The sequence below is a fragment of the Caretta caretta genome, chromosome 8, assembly GCF_965140235.1.
Source record: "Caretta caretta isolate rCarCar2 chromosome 8, rCarCar1.hap1, whole genome shotgun sequence".
NCBI lineage: Eukaryota > Metazoa > Chordata > Testudines > Cheloniidae > Caretta > Caretta caretta.
In genome coordinates, this window is record NC_134213.1 from 34,065,698 (window position 1) to 34,083,605 (window position 17,908).

Below are 17,908 nucleotides of genomic sequence, written 5' to 3' on the forward strand. Positions count from 1 at the left end.
AGAGAAGCCAAACAAAGACCAGTGCACTCTGGGCTGCCAGTCGGGGAAGCTTTTGCGCTAAATGGAAACAAGATGCTCTACCTAGGTTTGAGAATTGAATAAGGTTGTTTGACTAGGTGGCCTCTGCTGAGAGTTCATGAGGCCAGTAAAGCAACATCACCCCCGTAAGAGTAATTACTTTAGTAAAAGAAAATCAAGAGTCCATGCTATATTCTTAAATATGGTTTAATACTCTTCTCCATTTCTGTACATCACAACACCAAGATATCACTGCTTGGGATCTCTCTGCAGAGGCTATATAGTATGCGAAGGCTAGGATTTCTCACCCACCTTTTAATGTGTTTGTATGTGTAAGTGTAATACATATCAGTATATATTGATACACATCAATATATAATGCAATATATATCACCAAAGAGAACACATTGATTAAAGAAATACAAAAATTTGGCATCATTTCCAAACTTAAATAGTAAAAATAAAAACTACAAAAAGGAGCTGCATACCCTAAATGTATCATGTGAAACAACAAGCAGTATATTCAAAAATGTAAATTTACATCCAATTTTTCTGGTCTTGTCATGTCACATTAGACCCATTTACAATGGCAAAATCCAAACATACTGCTTCAAAGACCGCAAACTCACTGGCGCTTGGGTTTTGTGCAAATCTGTAGCAGACCCAACTGCGAAACTTTCATAGACCCCAGCTTTGATGGGAACATCCCTTGTAGACAATGGCAAACACTACCTGTTTGCTGGGTTATAAAACAGCGGTACAAGTTATATTGCTCACATTGACAGTCATTTTGGACCTCTAGGAGTACAGTGTGACAGTCAGAAGCTATGTTTTAAGACAAACACTCCCCTCCATTCAAGTGAAACAGGATTATTGGAACGATATGCAAGTATGCCACTTGGGAACAAAAAGTGGCTTCCAACCAACATGCTAAAAGTGACTGAGGAAGAATCAGTGAAGGACAGCAGTTAGGCACTAAAGTGTCAGAGTACCCATCAGAAAACTGCTATCCCAAGAGAACAGAAAGGTCTTGTGCCAATGCTGATTTTAACCTTTGGCTCTAGGTAAACGTAACCATTTCTACAATTTCAAAATGTATTCTATTAACAGGTATTACAAAGACATTGCTTGAGAGTCTGGGTATAATCAGAAGTTTGAACCCACTTCTAAGGCTAGACTAGACTTCAGTCTCAGATGTACATGACCACCTGCTGATCCATTATGAAGTCCTTGGTGCTGGGGAGCTGGGATTTCCCAATGGGGTACCTTAGTGTTCAACAGTAGCATCAAGTTTTCCAAATCCACCAGTGCCAAGGGTTTAATCACAGTCACATCTTGTTAGTTGCTCCTGTGAAATACCTGCTTCCATTTATGGGTTCACCAACAATCAAATTCACATAATCAAGGAAATTTTATGCAGTCCTAAAGCAAAAATAGGAAAATCTTACCAAAAAAAAGAGAGAGAGACCCAAAGGGGTTCCACCTTACTTCCCTTACATCATGTGTTTATTTCTGTCAAGACTGAAAAGAGTGAAGGCCACACCACTCAATTCCCAAATTAAGCCCGCTAAGACTCTGGTAGCATTTCCATTGCAATCAATGAAGTGTGCTTCCTAATTTGTACAAGTAGCGCTTTTGTGAAACGGATTAAGGTAAGAGTTTGGCTCGTCAAAGCAGCCCCCCAAGCTATCTGCATGTTCCAGCCACACTTTGTCACTGAGTGCCTTCTCTAATCTCCCAATATTAAACAGAGAAAGTGTCTCCAATAACTCACTACATTTCTTCTTCTGCAGTCTAAGCTGAGAATGCCATGTAAATGGGTCATGCCACTGCAAAATGCAGCAACTGATTTTCTCCAATCAAAATAAAAGAAACAAACCAGTATGATCTTACTTCTATTAATTTTTGAAGGAAGAAGGTTTACAGCAGTTAATGTATCATGACGGTTAAAAAAATCATTTTCATAAAATACAAGAGCAACCAATTTCACCATCGAGTAAGAGTAAAAACTGGGATTCTTTTAAATTAGTCCAAAGTGGCATACAGGAACTTAGTAGTTTGCTGCTGTACTGACACTATGACAAATCAAAGTGTAGGGTTTTGTTTTTTTAAATCCAATGCTTATGGATCAAGTTCTGGAAATGTTCCAATTCTAAGGCAGGGATCTGTTGGGTTTTCCACCATTTGCTCCTTGGGTTGGATGCTGGAGGGGGGAGGCACGTTTTGCCGGACCCAGGTCGACTACCTAGTAGTCATCAAGGTCAAAAAATTCATCATCTCCTCCTTGGTATTCCATTCCCTGGAAATCCACTCGGTACCGCAAGATACCTAGTAAAAACAAGACACCTTTTAGCTTCTTCCTAGTACAGTGTACCAGAAAGGGCTCAGTACAAAATATATCTTACAATACACTGTGATCCATTTAACGTACGGGCTAGTCAGCAATTTGTAGATCTCCTCAAAACTGACTTGCACCATAGAGGATGGAGACCACAATTTTTTTTTTTTTTTTTTTTTTAAAACAGAGTCTAGTATTTGGTCTGTGTGGAATTAAGATGCTATAGAACAAAGGTAGTCAATAGGTGGACCACAGGCCAAATCCGGACCGCCAATGGACCATGAAATCTATTTACTGATTATTACTGCAGTGTGAAAAACGTTTCTCTGGAGTCTGGACCGTGACAAAAAAATAACTGCCTACCCCTGCTATAGAAATTTTAAGTTCTTCTTATTGTGACGTTGCACTCTATGATTTTATGAAAATATGCTAGTAAGTGTGAATATAATGTAACTAGAATATACTTCATGCAAAAGGTCTATTGTAAGGTACAAAGCTTATAATCTACGAGTGTGGTCATCCTATCTATATAAATAGTATCACTTGTATCTGAAACTAGAAATATGAAATATAACTCTGAGGGCCTATTGTAATTATGCAAAGTGTGGGCCATTAATGGTGGTTTGGAATCTTGATGGCTCCCATCAACTAGGGCAACTGACTGTAGATAGGTATACAGGAAGACTTACAAGTAAACATAGCCGTGTGCTGGCGACAGATATATAAGGGGGTGGAACAGAACAAAGGGAGCTGCAGTCATAAGAAATCCCCTAGCTACCATCTGAGCTGGAACAAGGGCTGTACCAGGGGAAAGAATTGTGCCCAGACTAGGAAGGCATCCAGTCTGATAGCAGCTTATTGAAACATCTGAGGGTGAGATTTTATCTGTATTCACTTTTCTTACTGTATTAGGCTTAGACTTGTGTGTTTTATTTTATTCTGTCTGCTATTACTTGGAACCACTCAAATCCTACTTTTTGTATTTAATAAAATCACTTTTTACTTATTAACCCAGAGTATGTATTAATACCTGGCCGGGGGGGGGGAGGGAGGGGGCAAACAGCTGTGCATATCTCTATCAGTGTTATAGAGGCAAACAATTTATGAGTTTATCCTGTATAAGCTTTACACAGAGTAAAATGGATTTATTTGGGGTTTGGACCGCATTGGGAGCTAGGCATCTGAGTGTTGGAGACAGGAACACTTCTTAAGCTGTTTTCAGTTAAGCCTGCAGCTTTTGGGGGATGTTGTTCAGACCTGAGTCTGTGTTTGCAGCAGGCTAGCGTGTCTGGCTCAAACCAGGCAGGGTACTGAAGTCCCAAGTTGCCAGGGAAAACGGGCTCAGAGGTAGTCTCAGCACATCAGTTGGCAGTACCCAAGGGGTTTTCTGTGATCCAACCCGTCACACTTATTTCTTCCAAATATTTCATATGCTTCCAAGTCACTAGACTTCCAGGAACAGAACTCTTGGCACAGAGAAGCAGCTAGAGCAGAGGGACCTTCCTTGTAAGGTCCACTGGAGACCCCATAACTGAAAGACACTGGGCTAGTCAGTACTCGTGGCAATGTGAAGTGACTTGGTAGTCCCAAGCTGGACAGACAACTGTCAAACCCTGCTCCACTTAGCACCATTGCTGGCAGTTTCTGAGACTGATCTTCTCCCCCACCCAACACCTGGAATATGGCTGAGGCAGACTGTACAGGGCAGGGAGTCTAGTGTGGATGTGACCCCACCATCCATTCTGCAGCTAAAAAGACAGGGTACACCCAGACAAGTTGCACCGGTATAACTAAAGCAGTACAACTCCTTGGCATGGATGCAGTTATATTGGGATAGTTCACTCCCATACAGAAAGGGGAAGAAGCTATAGTGGGTATAAAAAACCTTTGTACTGGCATAAATGGGTCCACAAGGTGGGGTGTAAAGGTGTAACTAGCTATAAAAGAAATCACCTGACAGTTATCGCAGTATGAAATCATTTAGATTAGGCCTTCACTTGAGAGTCACCCATCAGCTCTGAATTCATCTCCCGCCAAGGAGGGCCTAGGTAAAATGTCTGACACTGGGGATCATGAGCAGAGTTCTATTTGACAGAATAGTTCCCGCCCCCAAGTGCTCTGAAGGCCCTGATCCTTAGCAATGCTCGCTTAAGTGAACAATAATCAGGAAGTTCATCCTTCTAGGACTATGGGCACTGGAGTGATAGGGCAGTAATGTCATTTTTCAGCTGATACAAGGGGAGCCAGCATCATGGGACCAGCCACCTCTCCACTGAGAACCAAAATGCGCTTTGTGGAACACCAGTTGTTCCTGGGCCACAGTTTGAGATCCCCTGCTATATGATGTAGCGTACACAAAGTTGTTTTACTGAATGGGGCCCTTACTACATAGATAATTAAAGACAGTCACTGACTCACTGAGCAGAGAGAAACATGACACTATGGGAATGTAGCCTCTCCTATTCTGGCTTCAGAACCAGATTAACAGCAGGTTACATAGGGCCAACGTTTTCGGCTTAGCCTAGGTTTTCCTCTTGCAATTTACCTCCAATTCCTCCAAATCCTTTCACAAACTGGGATCCTTCCTGTGACTTGTCTGTAACAATTTCCAACGTTGCTCCAAATTTCTTGTAGTTGTTAGCAAACCATTCCAGCAGGGGCATACTTTCTATCAGTTCGTGTTCCTGGCCAGTCTAAAGACAAAGAAAAAAAAAAAGTAAGGCCCGGTCTACACTCAAAAGTTAGGTCAACAGCTATGGCACTCAGGGGTGAAAAATCCACACTTGAGTACCACAGCTATGCAGATCTAACCTGTGACACAGACCTAGCTATGTCGACAGACAAATGCTTCCATCAGCCTAGCTACCATCGCTCAAGGAGGTGGAGTTCCTACAACGACAGAAAACCCCACTGCTCTAGGAAGTGTCTGCATTATGGGTGCTACAGTAGCATAACTACAGCGCCGTACCTGTGTCACTATAGCAAGCACGGCTTAAGTGCTGTTTCTTTGACGTCAATTATCATGGCATCTACTGAGGGGTCTCTTTCGTCCCAGTTCACATTAACTTCATAAGCACTTTCTGGTCTCACAAACAAAAGGACTGCTGGTGCTGTCAGAGTCCTGGCTCTGTAGGCACACCATTGTTTAAGCATGTAGCTGATGGGCATCCAGGCATGCCCGCGGCACAGGCCTGAAGAGAGACTCTGGTGCTGGGCCTGCTAGGGAGAGCTCAGAAAGAGGAAGTTTTGGAAAGTCTTGTCTACATTTAGTTTCCACACTTGGGAGTGAGTGCAGGGGAGGGAATCTAAGGCAGTGGGATGAATGTGGCCATTTTAACCAGACACCCTACAATCATCCCATGAATGCTCTTCATTTTGAGGGCCCTGAACAGAGTGTCCTAGATGAGCACTAAGGCAGGGGGATCAGTGGTTTAAAGGTCTATCCACCACTGACCACTCTCACGACAGCCGAGAGCCTTGTGCCGCCACCACTATTAGGGCCCTCGGCAAGCCCTCTAAATGGCAGCCATAACAGCAAAACAAAACAAGACGGAAGTGGCTACACTAGCCATGTGGTCAAACTGCAGCAGCTCAGTCTCTTTTCAGGGCTGTTTTTCCCAAGGGGACAGGGTCCTGCCTGACTTCCATGACAAGTCAAGGAAAGGGGAAAGTTGTATGGAAAAGCACTTAAGGTCCTCTAGTTAAGGATGGGGAATTACCCCCAAATGCACACACTATGGTGGATAGTTGTCCACCAACCCTAGCATATCTAGGGGGCGATTCTCCATTGCCCTGCACCTTGAGCAGTCATTTAGACCAGTGCTAATGCCACCCAATCAGAATGGCGATGTTTCACGCTGGTGTAAACTGCTGCACGAGGTGCGGGGCGGTGAGGAATGGACCAAAAAGAATATGTGCTCAAGCAGAAGAGCTAGATTCAGTTGTGCTCACCTAGTCCCTTTTACTTCACCTTTCAAGCTCATTTGACCAGAGAATGAAGACTGAACAGCAAGGAAATCAATTAGGAAAAAGCCAACAAGGTGAGAATCTGGAGTAACATTCAAAGCGAATAGGAAAGACTGCAGCGCAGCCCATCAAATCAAGACTTTGTAAGGAGCCAGAGAGCATAATTTGGTGCGAAACATTCGAGCATTAGCTAAGTGTGGAGCATTAAGCATAGTTAGAGTCAATCAAAGCCGTGCACCTGTACAGCATAATCATCCTTTCTGAGTGTACTACAATTCTGAGGAATTGAAATACCTCTTTATCTGTGAAGTGGGATTTATCTTTCTCCTGTTCTGGTGTCAAATATAGAATCTTCTCCTCTGAGAGAGAAAAACAGTGTTAGAGATTTGATGCAACTAGCAGCAGGCTAGAAACTCTGCAGAAGCCAGTGCAACACAGGGGTCTTAAAGGTCTCTGAATCCCTTCCTTTGTGTTTGGGAACACACAGTGCAAGACTGCACATGGAGGCTCTGAGCACATGAGGTGCCAAGTCAGAAAAGGTCTTTAGACATGTAATGCCCTTGCTGGGGCAGGAAGAGAATTTTGGATCTGGCCAAAAGGAGGATGGAGGAATGTGGGTGGTGGTGGTGATGGAAGGGGGGGGGGGGAAGAGGAGAGAGGGAAATGGGCTGGTGGCTAGATGCTGCAGGGTCAAGTCAATCTCCCACTGTATTATGGAAGTGTAAATGCAATCACAACGCAGGGTTTAACACTATTTCACAAAGCTATATCCTGCTTAGCCAAGCCCCCCTCCCACCATTGCTATGCCACCCCACCCAGTCTCTGCTTGTTTCTCCTCCCACATCATCATGCAAGTAGGGAAGTGACAAGCTAGTGACTGTCTATAGGATTTCTGTGAAAAACTCCTTAAAGGGAGGTTTTAAAGCACAGGCTCCTGCCTAACAGCAGAGTTCTCCCAAGGAACACTGAACAGCTAATCCCCTCCAGGCTCCTAGTCCAGCTCTGAAGTATGACATACCTTCCGTGCCTTGGCAGTGGAGAACGTATCTCATTATATCCAGATTTTCATAAACTATCAGTATCTCTACCGCTCCCATTTCCAAAGCTTTCAGTGTATCTTCAACGCCAAAGCAGTACTTCCCCGTGTCCTGACTGATTTCATCGAAGTATCGGCCTGCGTTGGAGAGAAACCAGAGAAACACTCGTGAACACAGATCATGTCACATGAAGTTTTACTAAGCCTCGTTTGAAGAAAAGCTACAGTAAAGCGAGACGGTTTTGTGCCTGGCTATACAGGCCACTCACTAGTATTCCAGGCAGAATCTGAATGATCCATCACCAGCTAGGGAGCTGGCAACATGTCACTCAGAGCCCTCAGCTTGGAAGTCTCAGTGCCAGCTAGGCAGCTCTCTCAGGAGCACTGTGAAGTGAGATGGAGAGGCTAACCTGACACCGAGCCACCAACCACACGCAGGCACTAAACTTTATTCCCCTTCAGCGTAAGGCAGCTGCTGTTACAATCCCCCAGAGTGGGTCTTACTAAGCTTTCCTACTGGTGTGTGACGAGAGGATCATTTCTGTTGCAATTTCAAAGAAAAGCAAAAGTCTAATCCCCATTTTCTTGGAGATGGGAGAGATCAGAGCAGAGGAGGAGTTTTCCCTGACTGTACTAGGAGGCCTGAGAAACTAAAGCTGACCCTGATGAAAGGATAAAAAATAGGGTAGAATGGATGGAAAGATCACAATGGAGACAAACTGGTAGGAAAGGGAGAGCAATCTCCATCATCAGCTCCAGCTGTATTTCCATGGGTATTTAAGGATCCAGTCATTCCCTAGCAGGCTATTCACAAGATCACATCAGTCTAATATTGTTATCGAGGCAGGTAACATCCAACGAGCTGTTTAGTCTGTACAGGTGGGGACTCCTTTTCGGATGCTATGAACCATGTGTTACAGCCAGAAGGGACTGTTTTACAGATGGGGAGCTGAGGGAGAGTTGATGTGACTTTCCCAAAGTCACACAGCAAGTCAGTAGCAGGCAAAGGAATTGAACCCAGGTGCAGTGCCCTAACCACAACTCTCACACTCCTCTCCAGTACTCCATATGTTGACAAACTTGGGGGTCTTTGACAAAAGCAGCAACTGATAGCACTTCAGTGTGTCAGAGTGGACCCAAAAAGAAGCATATGTGACTGACAGATACCAGGCCAGCTGCTGTGATGTCTCACTTCACACCACATGCATTCAGAGGACTGCTCAGAGGGCACTTTTGTGGCAAGGCAGAAAGAAGAGAGTGGAGGATTTATTCCAAGCTGAAAGCAGTGTTTGAGGTGGTGCTTGGAGAATGGAGGTCATCAGTGACATCCCCTTCTGCCCAACTTTCACATGAGGACTGAGCTAGTGCACTGAATCCAGCAGCAGCACTGGGGTGAGTACTAAAGCAGGATGGGTATCCAACTCATGAGAGGCTAGCTATGTAGGCCTATTCATACCTATTAGTTTCTTCTCTTGAATGAATTTCACATTGGAGAGGACCTCAGTGGACAACTCAATTGCTTGATTGAATCCATTTTCTCCACCATACGAGATATCAACTAGTTTCAACACTTTGGACTGCAACCTCTACATACAAAGAAAGTCAGTGTTAGCCAACCTATTGAGCAGCACTGCCATAAAACTACTTCAGAAACTCATCAGAATAAAAATGCCTGACAAAAGGTACACTGGTAATCTGACTTCTGAACCTCTGCATGGAAGTGAAACAAAATAGTTCTGAACATTCAGTGTGTAACTACAACTTTCAGAGTGCAGGGCCAAACAGATCAAGTTTAGAGGAGTTGAGTTCTACTAAAGCCTCTGCTTTTCGCTTTGGAATATAACGAAAACATGAATTCCACTTTTAGCCAGAAAAGACAAGCATCCCATCAGGTATGCTCCACTACTAAGTGAAATCCTAGCTTCTTTCAGGTCACTGGGATATAGCTCCGTTTCTAGAAAGGGGCCCCCCTACAGAATACAACAATTTTACATTTTAATTGTATTCTTACATTAAGGTACTTTAGTTGGGTTTCTCCTGAAGAGCATGTGTCAGCCATGAGCCACTGCCACCACTAGCACCATGAGGACATTAGTCACAGTCCTTAAGCAGGCAGGCTGTAGGTTTCATTTAGCACAGCAAGTCCACTTTCACTTACCTGATCAAACATGTCAGATTGACTTAGTTCAGTTTTGAAGTCAGCTGATCCAGCTAAAACGAGACCAGCCACGTTCACCTTATCACCCGAAATGAACAGCTGCACAGCCGTCTCTGCTACCTTCCTCACGTAGTTGTGTCGCTTTTCCATCCTCAAACGAGCAAAACGCAAGGCAGATTGACCTCCTCTACCTTTCAGAGAGAACAGATGGGATGTAGCCATTGAGGTCTACTGCCACAGAACCTGTTGGCATGTGGCCCCAACTGGGTGTAGAGCAACGGAACCCAAGATATGATGCAAATTAGTCTATCACAAGCAGAGATAAGGGAACTCAAGACAGCAAAGAGCGAACAGGCAGGACCCACCCATCAGGTGACTTTCTACACGTCTCCCACATGAAAACATGTCACAAGGAAACACTGAAGAATGGCTAAGATTTGCTCGCATTAAGGCCATTTGCAGTAATATAACTGAATTGATAGTTCCCCCCGGCACAAGCTCTTCCTGGAGAAGTGAGGCTTACACCAATGCAGTTTACTTTGGTACGTCACCAGACTATGCTGTACTAACTTAAGCCTTGCTACATACTAGCACAGTACCTCTGCAGTAGGGGTCTATACGGGTTTAGCTACATTGGGGCAAACTTCCTTAATGGGGATACCGCTGGGGCAAAATTAGTTAACTGTCTTTCTGTTTCAACTAAGACTAAGCAACTGCTGGTTAAGTACTTAATTCACGAATATTTAGAGACAAAAGGAAGATAATATCCTTGCTTACATCAGACTGAACATTTAGAGTCTAGTTTACTGAACTCAGTACCATTAAACCTTTTGGCATTTTTTGTTGCTTTGACAGCACAAGGGGCCAAGTCAGTTCCACTGGGGTTCTCATGCAATAGGCCAGTGTCTGAAATGCACACACTTTCAGGGCAAGATTCAAAGGCACTTTCAACTGCAATTTAAGAGCTACTGGTCTTTGTTTTGGAAAATTCATTTGTGAACACCAAGTTTGGGGTCAAATTTGACTGGAAAGTGTCCTTTTATATGGGTCATGTTGATTTGCTAACAGTTTATGAGACAGAAGATGGCAGGGAAATGGACTACAGGATTTGGACACTACTGGTTCCATTCTTTCAAATGTGTCTGTCTCTTAACATTTCATTGTCTAAGTCAGCTAAATATTTCTTCCTGAGTGTGGAATTACACACTGCCTTGGAATCACTAATTGTACTTTACATTCCTCTCCCTGCCTCCACATTCCCTTTCTGCTCGAGGCAGTTAAGATCTTTGTTACTGATTACCATGCTTCTTTGGGAGATCCACAGTGAATTTGTGCAGGACTTCTCTTGTGTTTCCTTGAAGAGTTCCGAAGAGTGCGCCACTACCATCTATTACGATAAAACCAAACTTGCTGTCATCAGACAGTAGTGCTGTCAGAGCCTGAAATGTGAACACAACATGGTTAGTAATAACCACTATCAGCCAACATCAGCACTTCGGTCTGATTACTAAGCAGAGCAGCAGTTCATTAAATGAGAACACCAGGCACAGTACAGATCACTGAAACAATGGTTTGGTGATCATGGATATTTTTATGAAGCAGCCAAGATGAAATTGACAAAAATACCCGAGAAAACTCTTGATTCTTAGTTACTTTCTTATACCCGGTACCACTGCTGGAGCAAGATGCCGGTGCTTGGAGTCAGACACAAGTTGTCCCCACCATTTGCAATGCCATTGACCAACTGTCCATTGCTTAAAGGGACAGGTTTAGCAGGAGAAAAAACTGGAGGGTTACCTCTGTGTATCCAAATTAGCTCTTCAAGTTAAAATCCTATTCTGTTTGGATGTGTGGAGAGGAAGCTAAACTAGTTTTCCTAATACTCCTGTCTGGGGGATTATGTCTCACATAGTCCTCTGATCTGGCTGTATCAGTGCAATGCTGTTAGGTTTACTTTATTAGTCACCAATGCAGCCCAATCTTTAGCTCGGCCGCTATCAAGGAATTTCAACTTTATCACATGTCTACCAGCAAGAGACTCACAATGTTGATAGTTATGAAATCCATGACAACTGTGACAAAAGCTCAGCCTTACAGACTAACGGGTGGTTAGTAATAACAGTTCTATTGATTTATTTGCTATGGGTGGAAGAGGGACACAGCCACAACACCTATTGGAAGGTCAGGTATCTCATGTCTCCTTCCTACTGCAGTGAAGAAGGTTAAGCAGGGTCTGATTCTCCAGCATGTTCTGAGTTGACTGTTCCCTTCTGAGCCAGCAAGCCTTAGAATGGTTGCTCATTGGCTAGGTCTTATCAATTGCCTCCTTCCAAAAACTGCTTCCACTTCCAGTTTATGGAAAGCAGGGAGGACTATTTAAAGTAGCCAGTGAGCAGAGATTAGCATTTGAAGTTAGATTGTTTCTTGCCCAATCCTAATTCAGGAGTTTCAGAATTTAACTGGTTCCTGAAATAAATTTTAAATTGACAAGTTCTCAGCAGCTTGTTGAATGCTGGAGAAATGATGCTGTTAACTTGCTATCACAGGGCTTAAGCTGTCTGCATGTCTCCCAGAGTAGACTGTTGGACTGAATGGATGGAACAAAAAGCATCAGTCACCTTTATCCAAAATCCAGTATTTGAGCTAAATATCAGGAAAATAAAGGTTTAATGGAGGACCTGGGCCAAGCTAAATATTTTATTAATTTATGAGGTGTAGTAGTAGTAGTGGCCTATTACATTGCAATCTATTTAACTGGGAGAGAGCCAAGCAAATTGTGTGACCAAGAAGAGCATTCCAGCCAAGGTATCAAAAAGTGATCATAAATCCACTATTTAGACAGATTTCAGAGTTCAAACCCCTTTTGGGAAGTTACTTCAATTTCACACATGCAATAAAGTATCTTGAGGAAATCTTAGCAGATCTCACGATTGCCAAGATGTAAGTGACTAAAATCTGTGTTCCTGATTCACTCTTAAATTAAGTATCAAATGGTCACCAGTGATTTCCCCTTCATCACTGCTCTGCCATGGATTCTATTGTTCTAGTTATAGAGCCTAATGGAAGGGCCTCCTGCTTTTGTTCAGGCTATTCCTTCAGCCTGGGTGTCTCTTGCTGCTCCATGACCTCCATCCACTTCTGTTTGCCAAAACTAAGGTGCCACCTCCTGTATCCCAGCTGCAAACTGGGATCTCAGGAGTCAAGTGTTGCACTTTCCGTTTTACCCGTCAAAATGACCAGCAATTGTGGCATCCGGTCATAAGTGGCAATTGGCACTACAGAATAGAATACAACATGCTCTTTCATAGGTATACAGATTCTGCACCACAAGCAGAGCTAGGAAAACTGGAACTAAGCACTACTCGGTGGAGATGGGCAAAGCAGACAGGTCAAGAAACAAGGTGCTATTATATCACTTTCTAGCTATTACAATTTTCCAAAGTAAATGACATTCTCTTGCTGACCAGTGCAACGCCAGCTAAGAAGTTATTTGCTGGGCTACAGCTACATTTTTCAGAAGGAGTTTAGCCCACTGAAGCCGAAGGTTCTAACTTTGTTGGAGGCTCCAATGTCTGTGACAGATTGCAGACTACTGTTCCTGTCTCAAACCTCAGGGTTCCCACACAGTATGCTGGAGCAGTTGCCATGTCTCATGCCTTTGTATTCCTGGTCTTTCCCATTTCCTTGGGTTTGCTTTTTATTCTTTTTTGTGGTTTCCCTTCCCTTCTTCCATATGGTCTTCCCCAGCCGAGTGCGAGTTGGAACTTCTAGCAGCGCTGCCCCTCCTGGACAGCAGGCTGGTGTACCACCTAGGCAGGGAGCTGCCGCCAGTGCCAGCAACTCCTGGCAGGCCAAAGGGGTGTTTGGGAGTCCTCCCAGGAGTAGGATATCCCCAAAAGGAGAGGTGGGATCGGAGTAGGTATCTCATGTTTTGTACAAACAGAACAAAAAGACAGTCTCCGCCCCAGAGTGTTTATAATCCACTATGAGGCTGGCAATGGACCTTATCACCATTCGATGCGACAACCCAAGCGTGAACACTGAGTGGAGAGCTGCGGTGAGACTCCAGCCACTGACACATATGTGCCCCCAAATACTGACTTCCTACTTCAGTCGCATGCTTTCATTTTAGATGCCAGGTAAGTATACCTCAGAAAGATGCATGTACAATTCACAAGTGCAAAGTGCAGCCAGAACTCTACCATGAACTTTAAGGCCTTTGCAAAGTGAAAACACAGCCAGGAAGGACTTTAAGTTCCAGCATGCCATGCCATGCTCCCTCCTGGTCCAGGTGGAAGGGACCTCAACATTGTTTTCACAAGGGTGGCTGCAATCTGCCTCCTCAGTCACTGATGGACCTCAGTAGGGCAGTTGCCAGAGTAGTAATTAACCCTCTGCTGTCAGAGGATAGAGTGGTGCTTGCTAGAAGTGTAATGAGTTTAGGCAGGCCAGGGTAATACTTATGCTAAGCTAACTGGCTTCAGCCTGGTCTTTGCTTGACATGAGTGTTGCTTGCTAAATTCGTCCTTATGAAGCTGTGTAAGTCATGATTACAGCTGCTATGTAGGATAAAGGTGATGTGTGTTGAAGCCCATAGAAAAGAGGAAGTTAATCAGTACAACAAAACAAACACAAGATACGGACAAAAAGTCCCTGCATTGAATGGTATGATCCGAGTAAGTAAACCAATTGGGAGAGAGACATGAAAATTGCACAGACAGCAAGTGATGTAAACTGAAGCCTGCTCATGTGTAACATATGGGTTATGTAAGAATGCTTAATGTTGATTGGATGGTCAGATAATGTGAAAAAGTATAAATATGCTGAACCATTGGGGGATAAGAGGGACCCTCAAAGGAGAATCCATTGTGACCTGCCTATGCCTCAGGAGAAGGTAATGATCAATACCTTTTTCTCTATATATAAAATCTGTCATTCATTGCTTTTATAGTAACTGAAAACAAAGCCATGCTTTTGGTTCAAAGGTTTGAATTAATAAACCTGAATGGCTCGGCCCCAAGCGCATGGTAATCCTCACCCAACATGCTGCTCCATTTCCTCCAGCAAGAAGAGCTAGGAAAGCTTAGCAGCAAGGTGCATGTGAGAACTAGTGACATTAGCACTAATGTCACTAGTTCTCACGCACACCTTGCTGCCAAGCTTTCCTAGCTCTTTTTTACGAAGCCTCACTTCAAGCATGGCTCTGAATGAAGTCACAGTACTCTGGTGCAAGACAAGTCCCGCCATCAACTCCAAAGAAAAGCCTGTGGATTATACAAACTCAGCCAAAATTACCCACTTTGGTTATTAAGATTAGCTGCAGCAGAGTTTAAGGACATAAGAACTTTGGATCTCTCCATAAGAAAACCCCGATCAGCAAATATCATGCATTTCTGAACACAAGCCAGTTATAAGTCATCCCACAGCATTTACACAGAGCGGCTGGTTTCCCGTTAAGATCTACTGCTCTGGGGAGTCTGGATACAAGTGCGATATGAATTATTTAGTAAGTCTAGCACAGCTGTTTGAAATGCATCACCATGCTTTGGCTACAGCAAGACCTGTGAGCAGTACAGGATTTCTCCTACCTCCGTATGGAATTTGTTGTCGCACAAATACAACGATGTATTGATTGGTTTGAAAGGCTCAAAGTCAATGTTCACTTTCTTTTCTTTTCCTTCTTCTGTCACAATTGTTCCACAGTAAACAACCAGACCATTTGGAGGTACTGTAAAGGACACGAAGTACCATAATTTTAGATCACCAAATATTACATTCAGTATTGCTGACAATGAACACCAGGATTTCAATGATCTGAGGACATATGGATTTAATTTCAAATTTCCCCACACACTATTACAGGAGTTGCCACCCCCCCAGCCCACTACCCACCCCCACCTCACTTGTTCCTTCAAGAAACCTGAAGGACTAATTTGTGTGTTCTTATCATAGCTATATGGGGAGCAATGCACAAATGCACTTCTAGAAGCTAGCTAAAAGGACTGAGCTTGCCAACAGGAGAGTTATTTATTGGCAAGTTGATGCATTATGACGACAAAGACTTCCCTGGGACTAAGTTAAGAACATGTACCCAGCTCTTAAACCAGCTAGAAGGCAAATATTTATTGTGTGGAAATGAGTTAAACAGCATCACCCCATAAAAACTCTACCAATTCCTATATGGCAGCTCTCCGACAGCTGGCCTGATCCCGCAGCTCTTATTTGTGTGCACAGTCCTACTGGAGTCAGACTACTTGCTTGAATAAGAGCTGCACAATTAGACCCTTTTCCAGTGTACACCTTGATGGCAGGCTTTATTTCCTCCCCAGATTTGCACATCCGTGTCACATTTCATACACAGAGGCTAAAAGATAAGCCAAGGCCAAGTTAAGCAGGAAAGCATGGATTTAACATTGAAGAATCCACACCATTTTAAACTGTTAAAGTTTCAGAATTGGGCCCACAAAGACAGCCAAAGAAAAAGGCAACCAGGAGCCCACTCATGACAGGACTGGGCCCCACTGTACTGGCCCTTGTACCAACATGCTGGAGATTGCATAGGCTTACAAAATGTGCTAGGGTTTCAAAGCAGTGGATTGGAGGAGTCCCTCCCCTGCTCCCCCCCAACCCTGGGTGACTTGCTTTAAACATCTTAATGGCAGGGGAGAAATTTACTAGTGCAAAGCAGCAATAGACAACATGCAACTGAACAGCAACTTATGGTCTGCTTTGGCCAGCTTGCTGTAACAGCCCAAGCAAATATTGTAGTAAAGACAGTTTGCCTTGGGGAAACGTTTAGCAAGCAGGAGTCCCACACAGGCCCTGTGTTACCTTTGTTATAGAGTTTGAGTCTTTGCTGTACAGATGTAATGGCTCCCAGTACTGAAAGGCGATTCACTCGAGACTTTATGTTTGACGCAGTACCAAACTCATCCGCTAACATTTTTGCCACTCGTGAAATCTGGTCTTTGGGGGGAATGATCAACGAAATCATGCTGGTACCATTGCTGAGGAAGGAAAAAAAATGGGGCTAATCACAGAAATTAAGACAGCACATATTGCTTAGGGTGGGGAGAATACAAGAATGTCTTTGGTATGAACAATGCCCTAGGACTGATTTTCCAACTTTTTTTTTCTGTCAACTCAGTTTAAGAAAACTGTTGATCCCCATGACCCAACGGAGCTGGGGATGAAGGGTTTAGGATAAAGGAAGGGGCTCTGGGTTGGGGGGCTCGGAGCTGGGGCATGGGCTTACCTTGGGCGGCTCCTGGTCAGCGGTGCTACTAAGGCAGGTTGTCCTGGCTCCGTGGACCATGCTGCGCCCTGGAAGCGGTCAGCAGCAGGTCTGGCTCCTAGGCTGAGGCACACAAGTGGCTCCGTGTATCTTTTGTCTGCAGACACCATCCCCACCAGCTCCCATTGGCTGGGAGCCAGTGCTTGGGGTGGGGGCAGTGCGTGGAGCCCTGTGGCTCCCCTGCCTAGGAGCCTGACCTGCTGCTGGCTGCAGCGTGTTGTCAGAACAGGTAGGGACTAGCCTGCCTTAGCCGGGTAGAACTGCCAATGGGACTTAACGGCCCAGTCAGCAGTGCTGATCAGAGCCACTGCAACCCAGTGCCTTACATTCCATGACCCAATACTGGGTTGTGACCCATAGTTTGAAAACCACTGCCCTAGGACAAGATGGGCATGTCACCTCCCCATTCACACTGTGCTCATTCTCCTTCCACCACTCACTGCTTGTCGTCTAATAGGACTAAACTCGTCACACAAGAATTTTGGCTCCCTGACTGTGGCACTGTTAGCAGACTGGTGTGCTAACAAATCAGCATTTGGATTAGCCCCTGCCAATAAGTAGAGTCAGCAATGTAGATCTGTCAGAAGCATGCTTTTCCAACCTGGTCACCTTGCATCTAAAGGATGTGGACATTGGAAGGCTAATGAGAACTATGTAAACAAACGTCACACCTCCACATTTCTCACTGCAGGGTCATCTTTTAATCAGTTCTATTTGTTCTCACAGGACAACAGTTTCAGAGCACGAAGATCCTAAGCTGGTTTCTGCGCCTCTTTCCATTTCAGTTTTTATACAAACGTCTGAAGTGAAAGTGACTCAGGAAATAACAGTTTGCAGTGTAACCACAAGCCCCTTCCCATTGCACGCAACCATGGAAGCCATTTCAAGCTAACGAGTTTTAAACAAACAGGTATGGGATTGCAAAGCAGCTTCTAGACTGTGCAAGCACATCTGCTTGTTCAGCACTGCTAACTCCAAGAGTCCAAAAAAAAATCATGAGACAGGCCCCCTAAAGAGTCACAGATTGGCTTTAAATGGGATTGGGATTCTTTTTGATCTGGTCTTCTGGGTTGAGCCCTCTGGGGTTTACTTTGAACT

At 44.2% G+C, this 17,908-nt stretch overlaps 1 protein-coding gene across 1 annotated transcript in view; it reads right to left on the reverse strand.

Annotated features, from left to right (window-relative positions):
- Window positions 1-209: 209 nt before the first annotated feature.
- Window positions 210-17,908, reverse strand: part of ETF1 (eukaryotic translation termination factor 1) — a 37,576-nt gene continuing 19,877 nt past the window's right edge. Inside the window, exons 3-11 of the mRNA XM_048860757.2 lie at window positions 16,348-16,523; window positions 15,105-15,244; window positions 10,817-10,955; window positions 9,517-9,707; window positions 8,815-8,944; window positions 7,341-7,496; window positions 6,617-6,681; window positions 4,902-5,049; window positions 210-2,346 (exon numbers count right to left, since the gene is read on the reverse strand). Of these exons, the coding sequence (XP_048716714.1) occupies window positions 2,264-2,346; window positions 4,902-5,049; window positions 6,617-6,681; window positions 7,341-7,496; window positions 8,815-8,944; window positions 9,517-9,707; window positions 10,817-10,955; window positions 15,105-15,244; window positions 16,348-16,523 (1,228 nt within the window). The 3' untranslated portion in view covers window positions 210-2,263. The remainder of the gene's footprint in view (window positions 2,347-4,901; window positions 5,050-6,616; window positions 6,682-7,340; window positions 7,497-8,814; window positions 8,945-9,516; window positions 9,708-10,816; window positions 10,956-15,104; window positions 15,245-16,347; window positions 16,524-17,908) is intronic.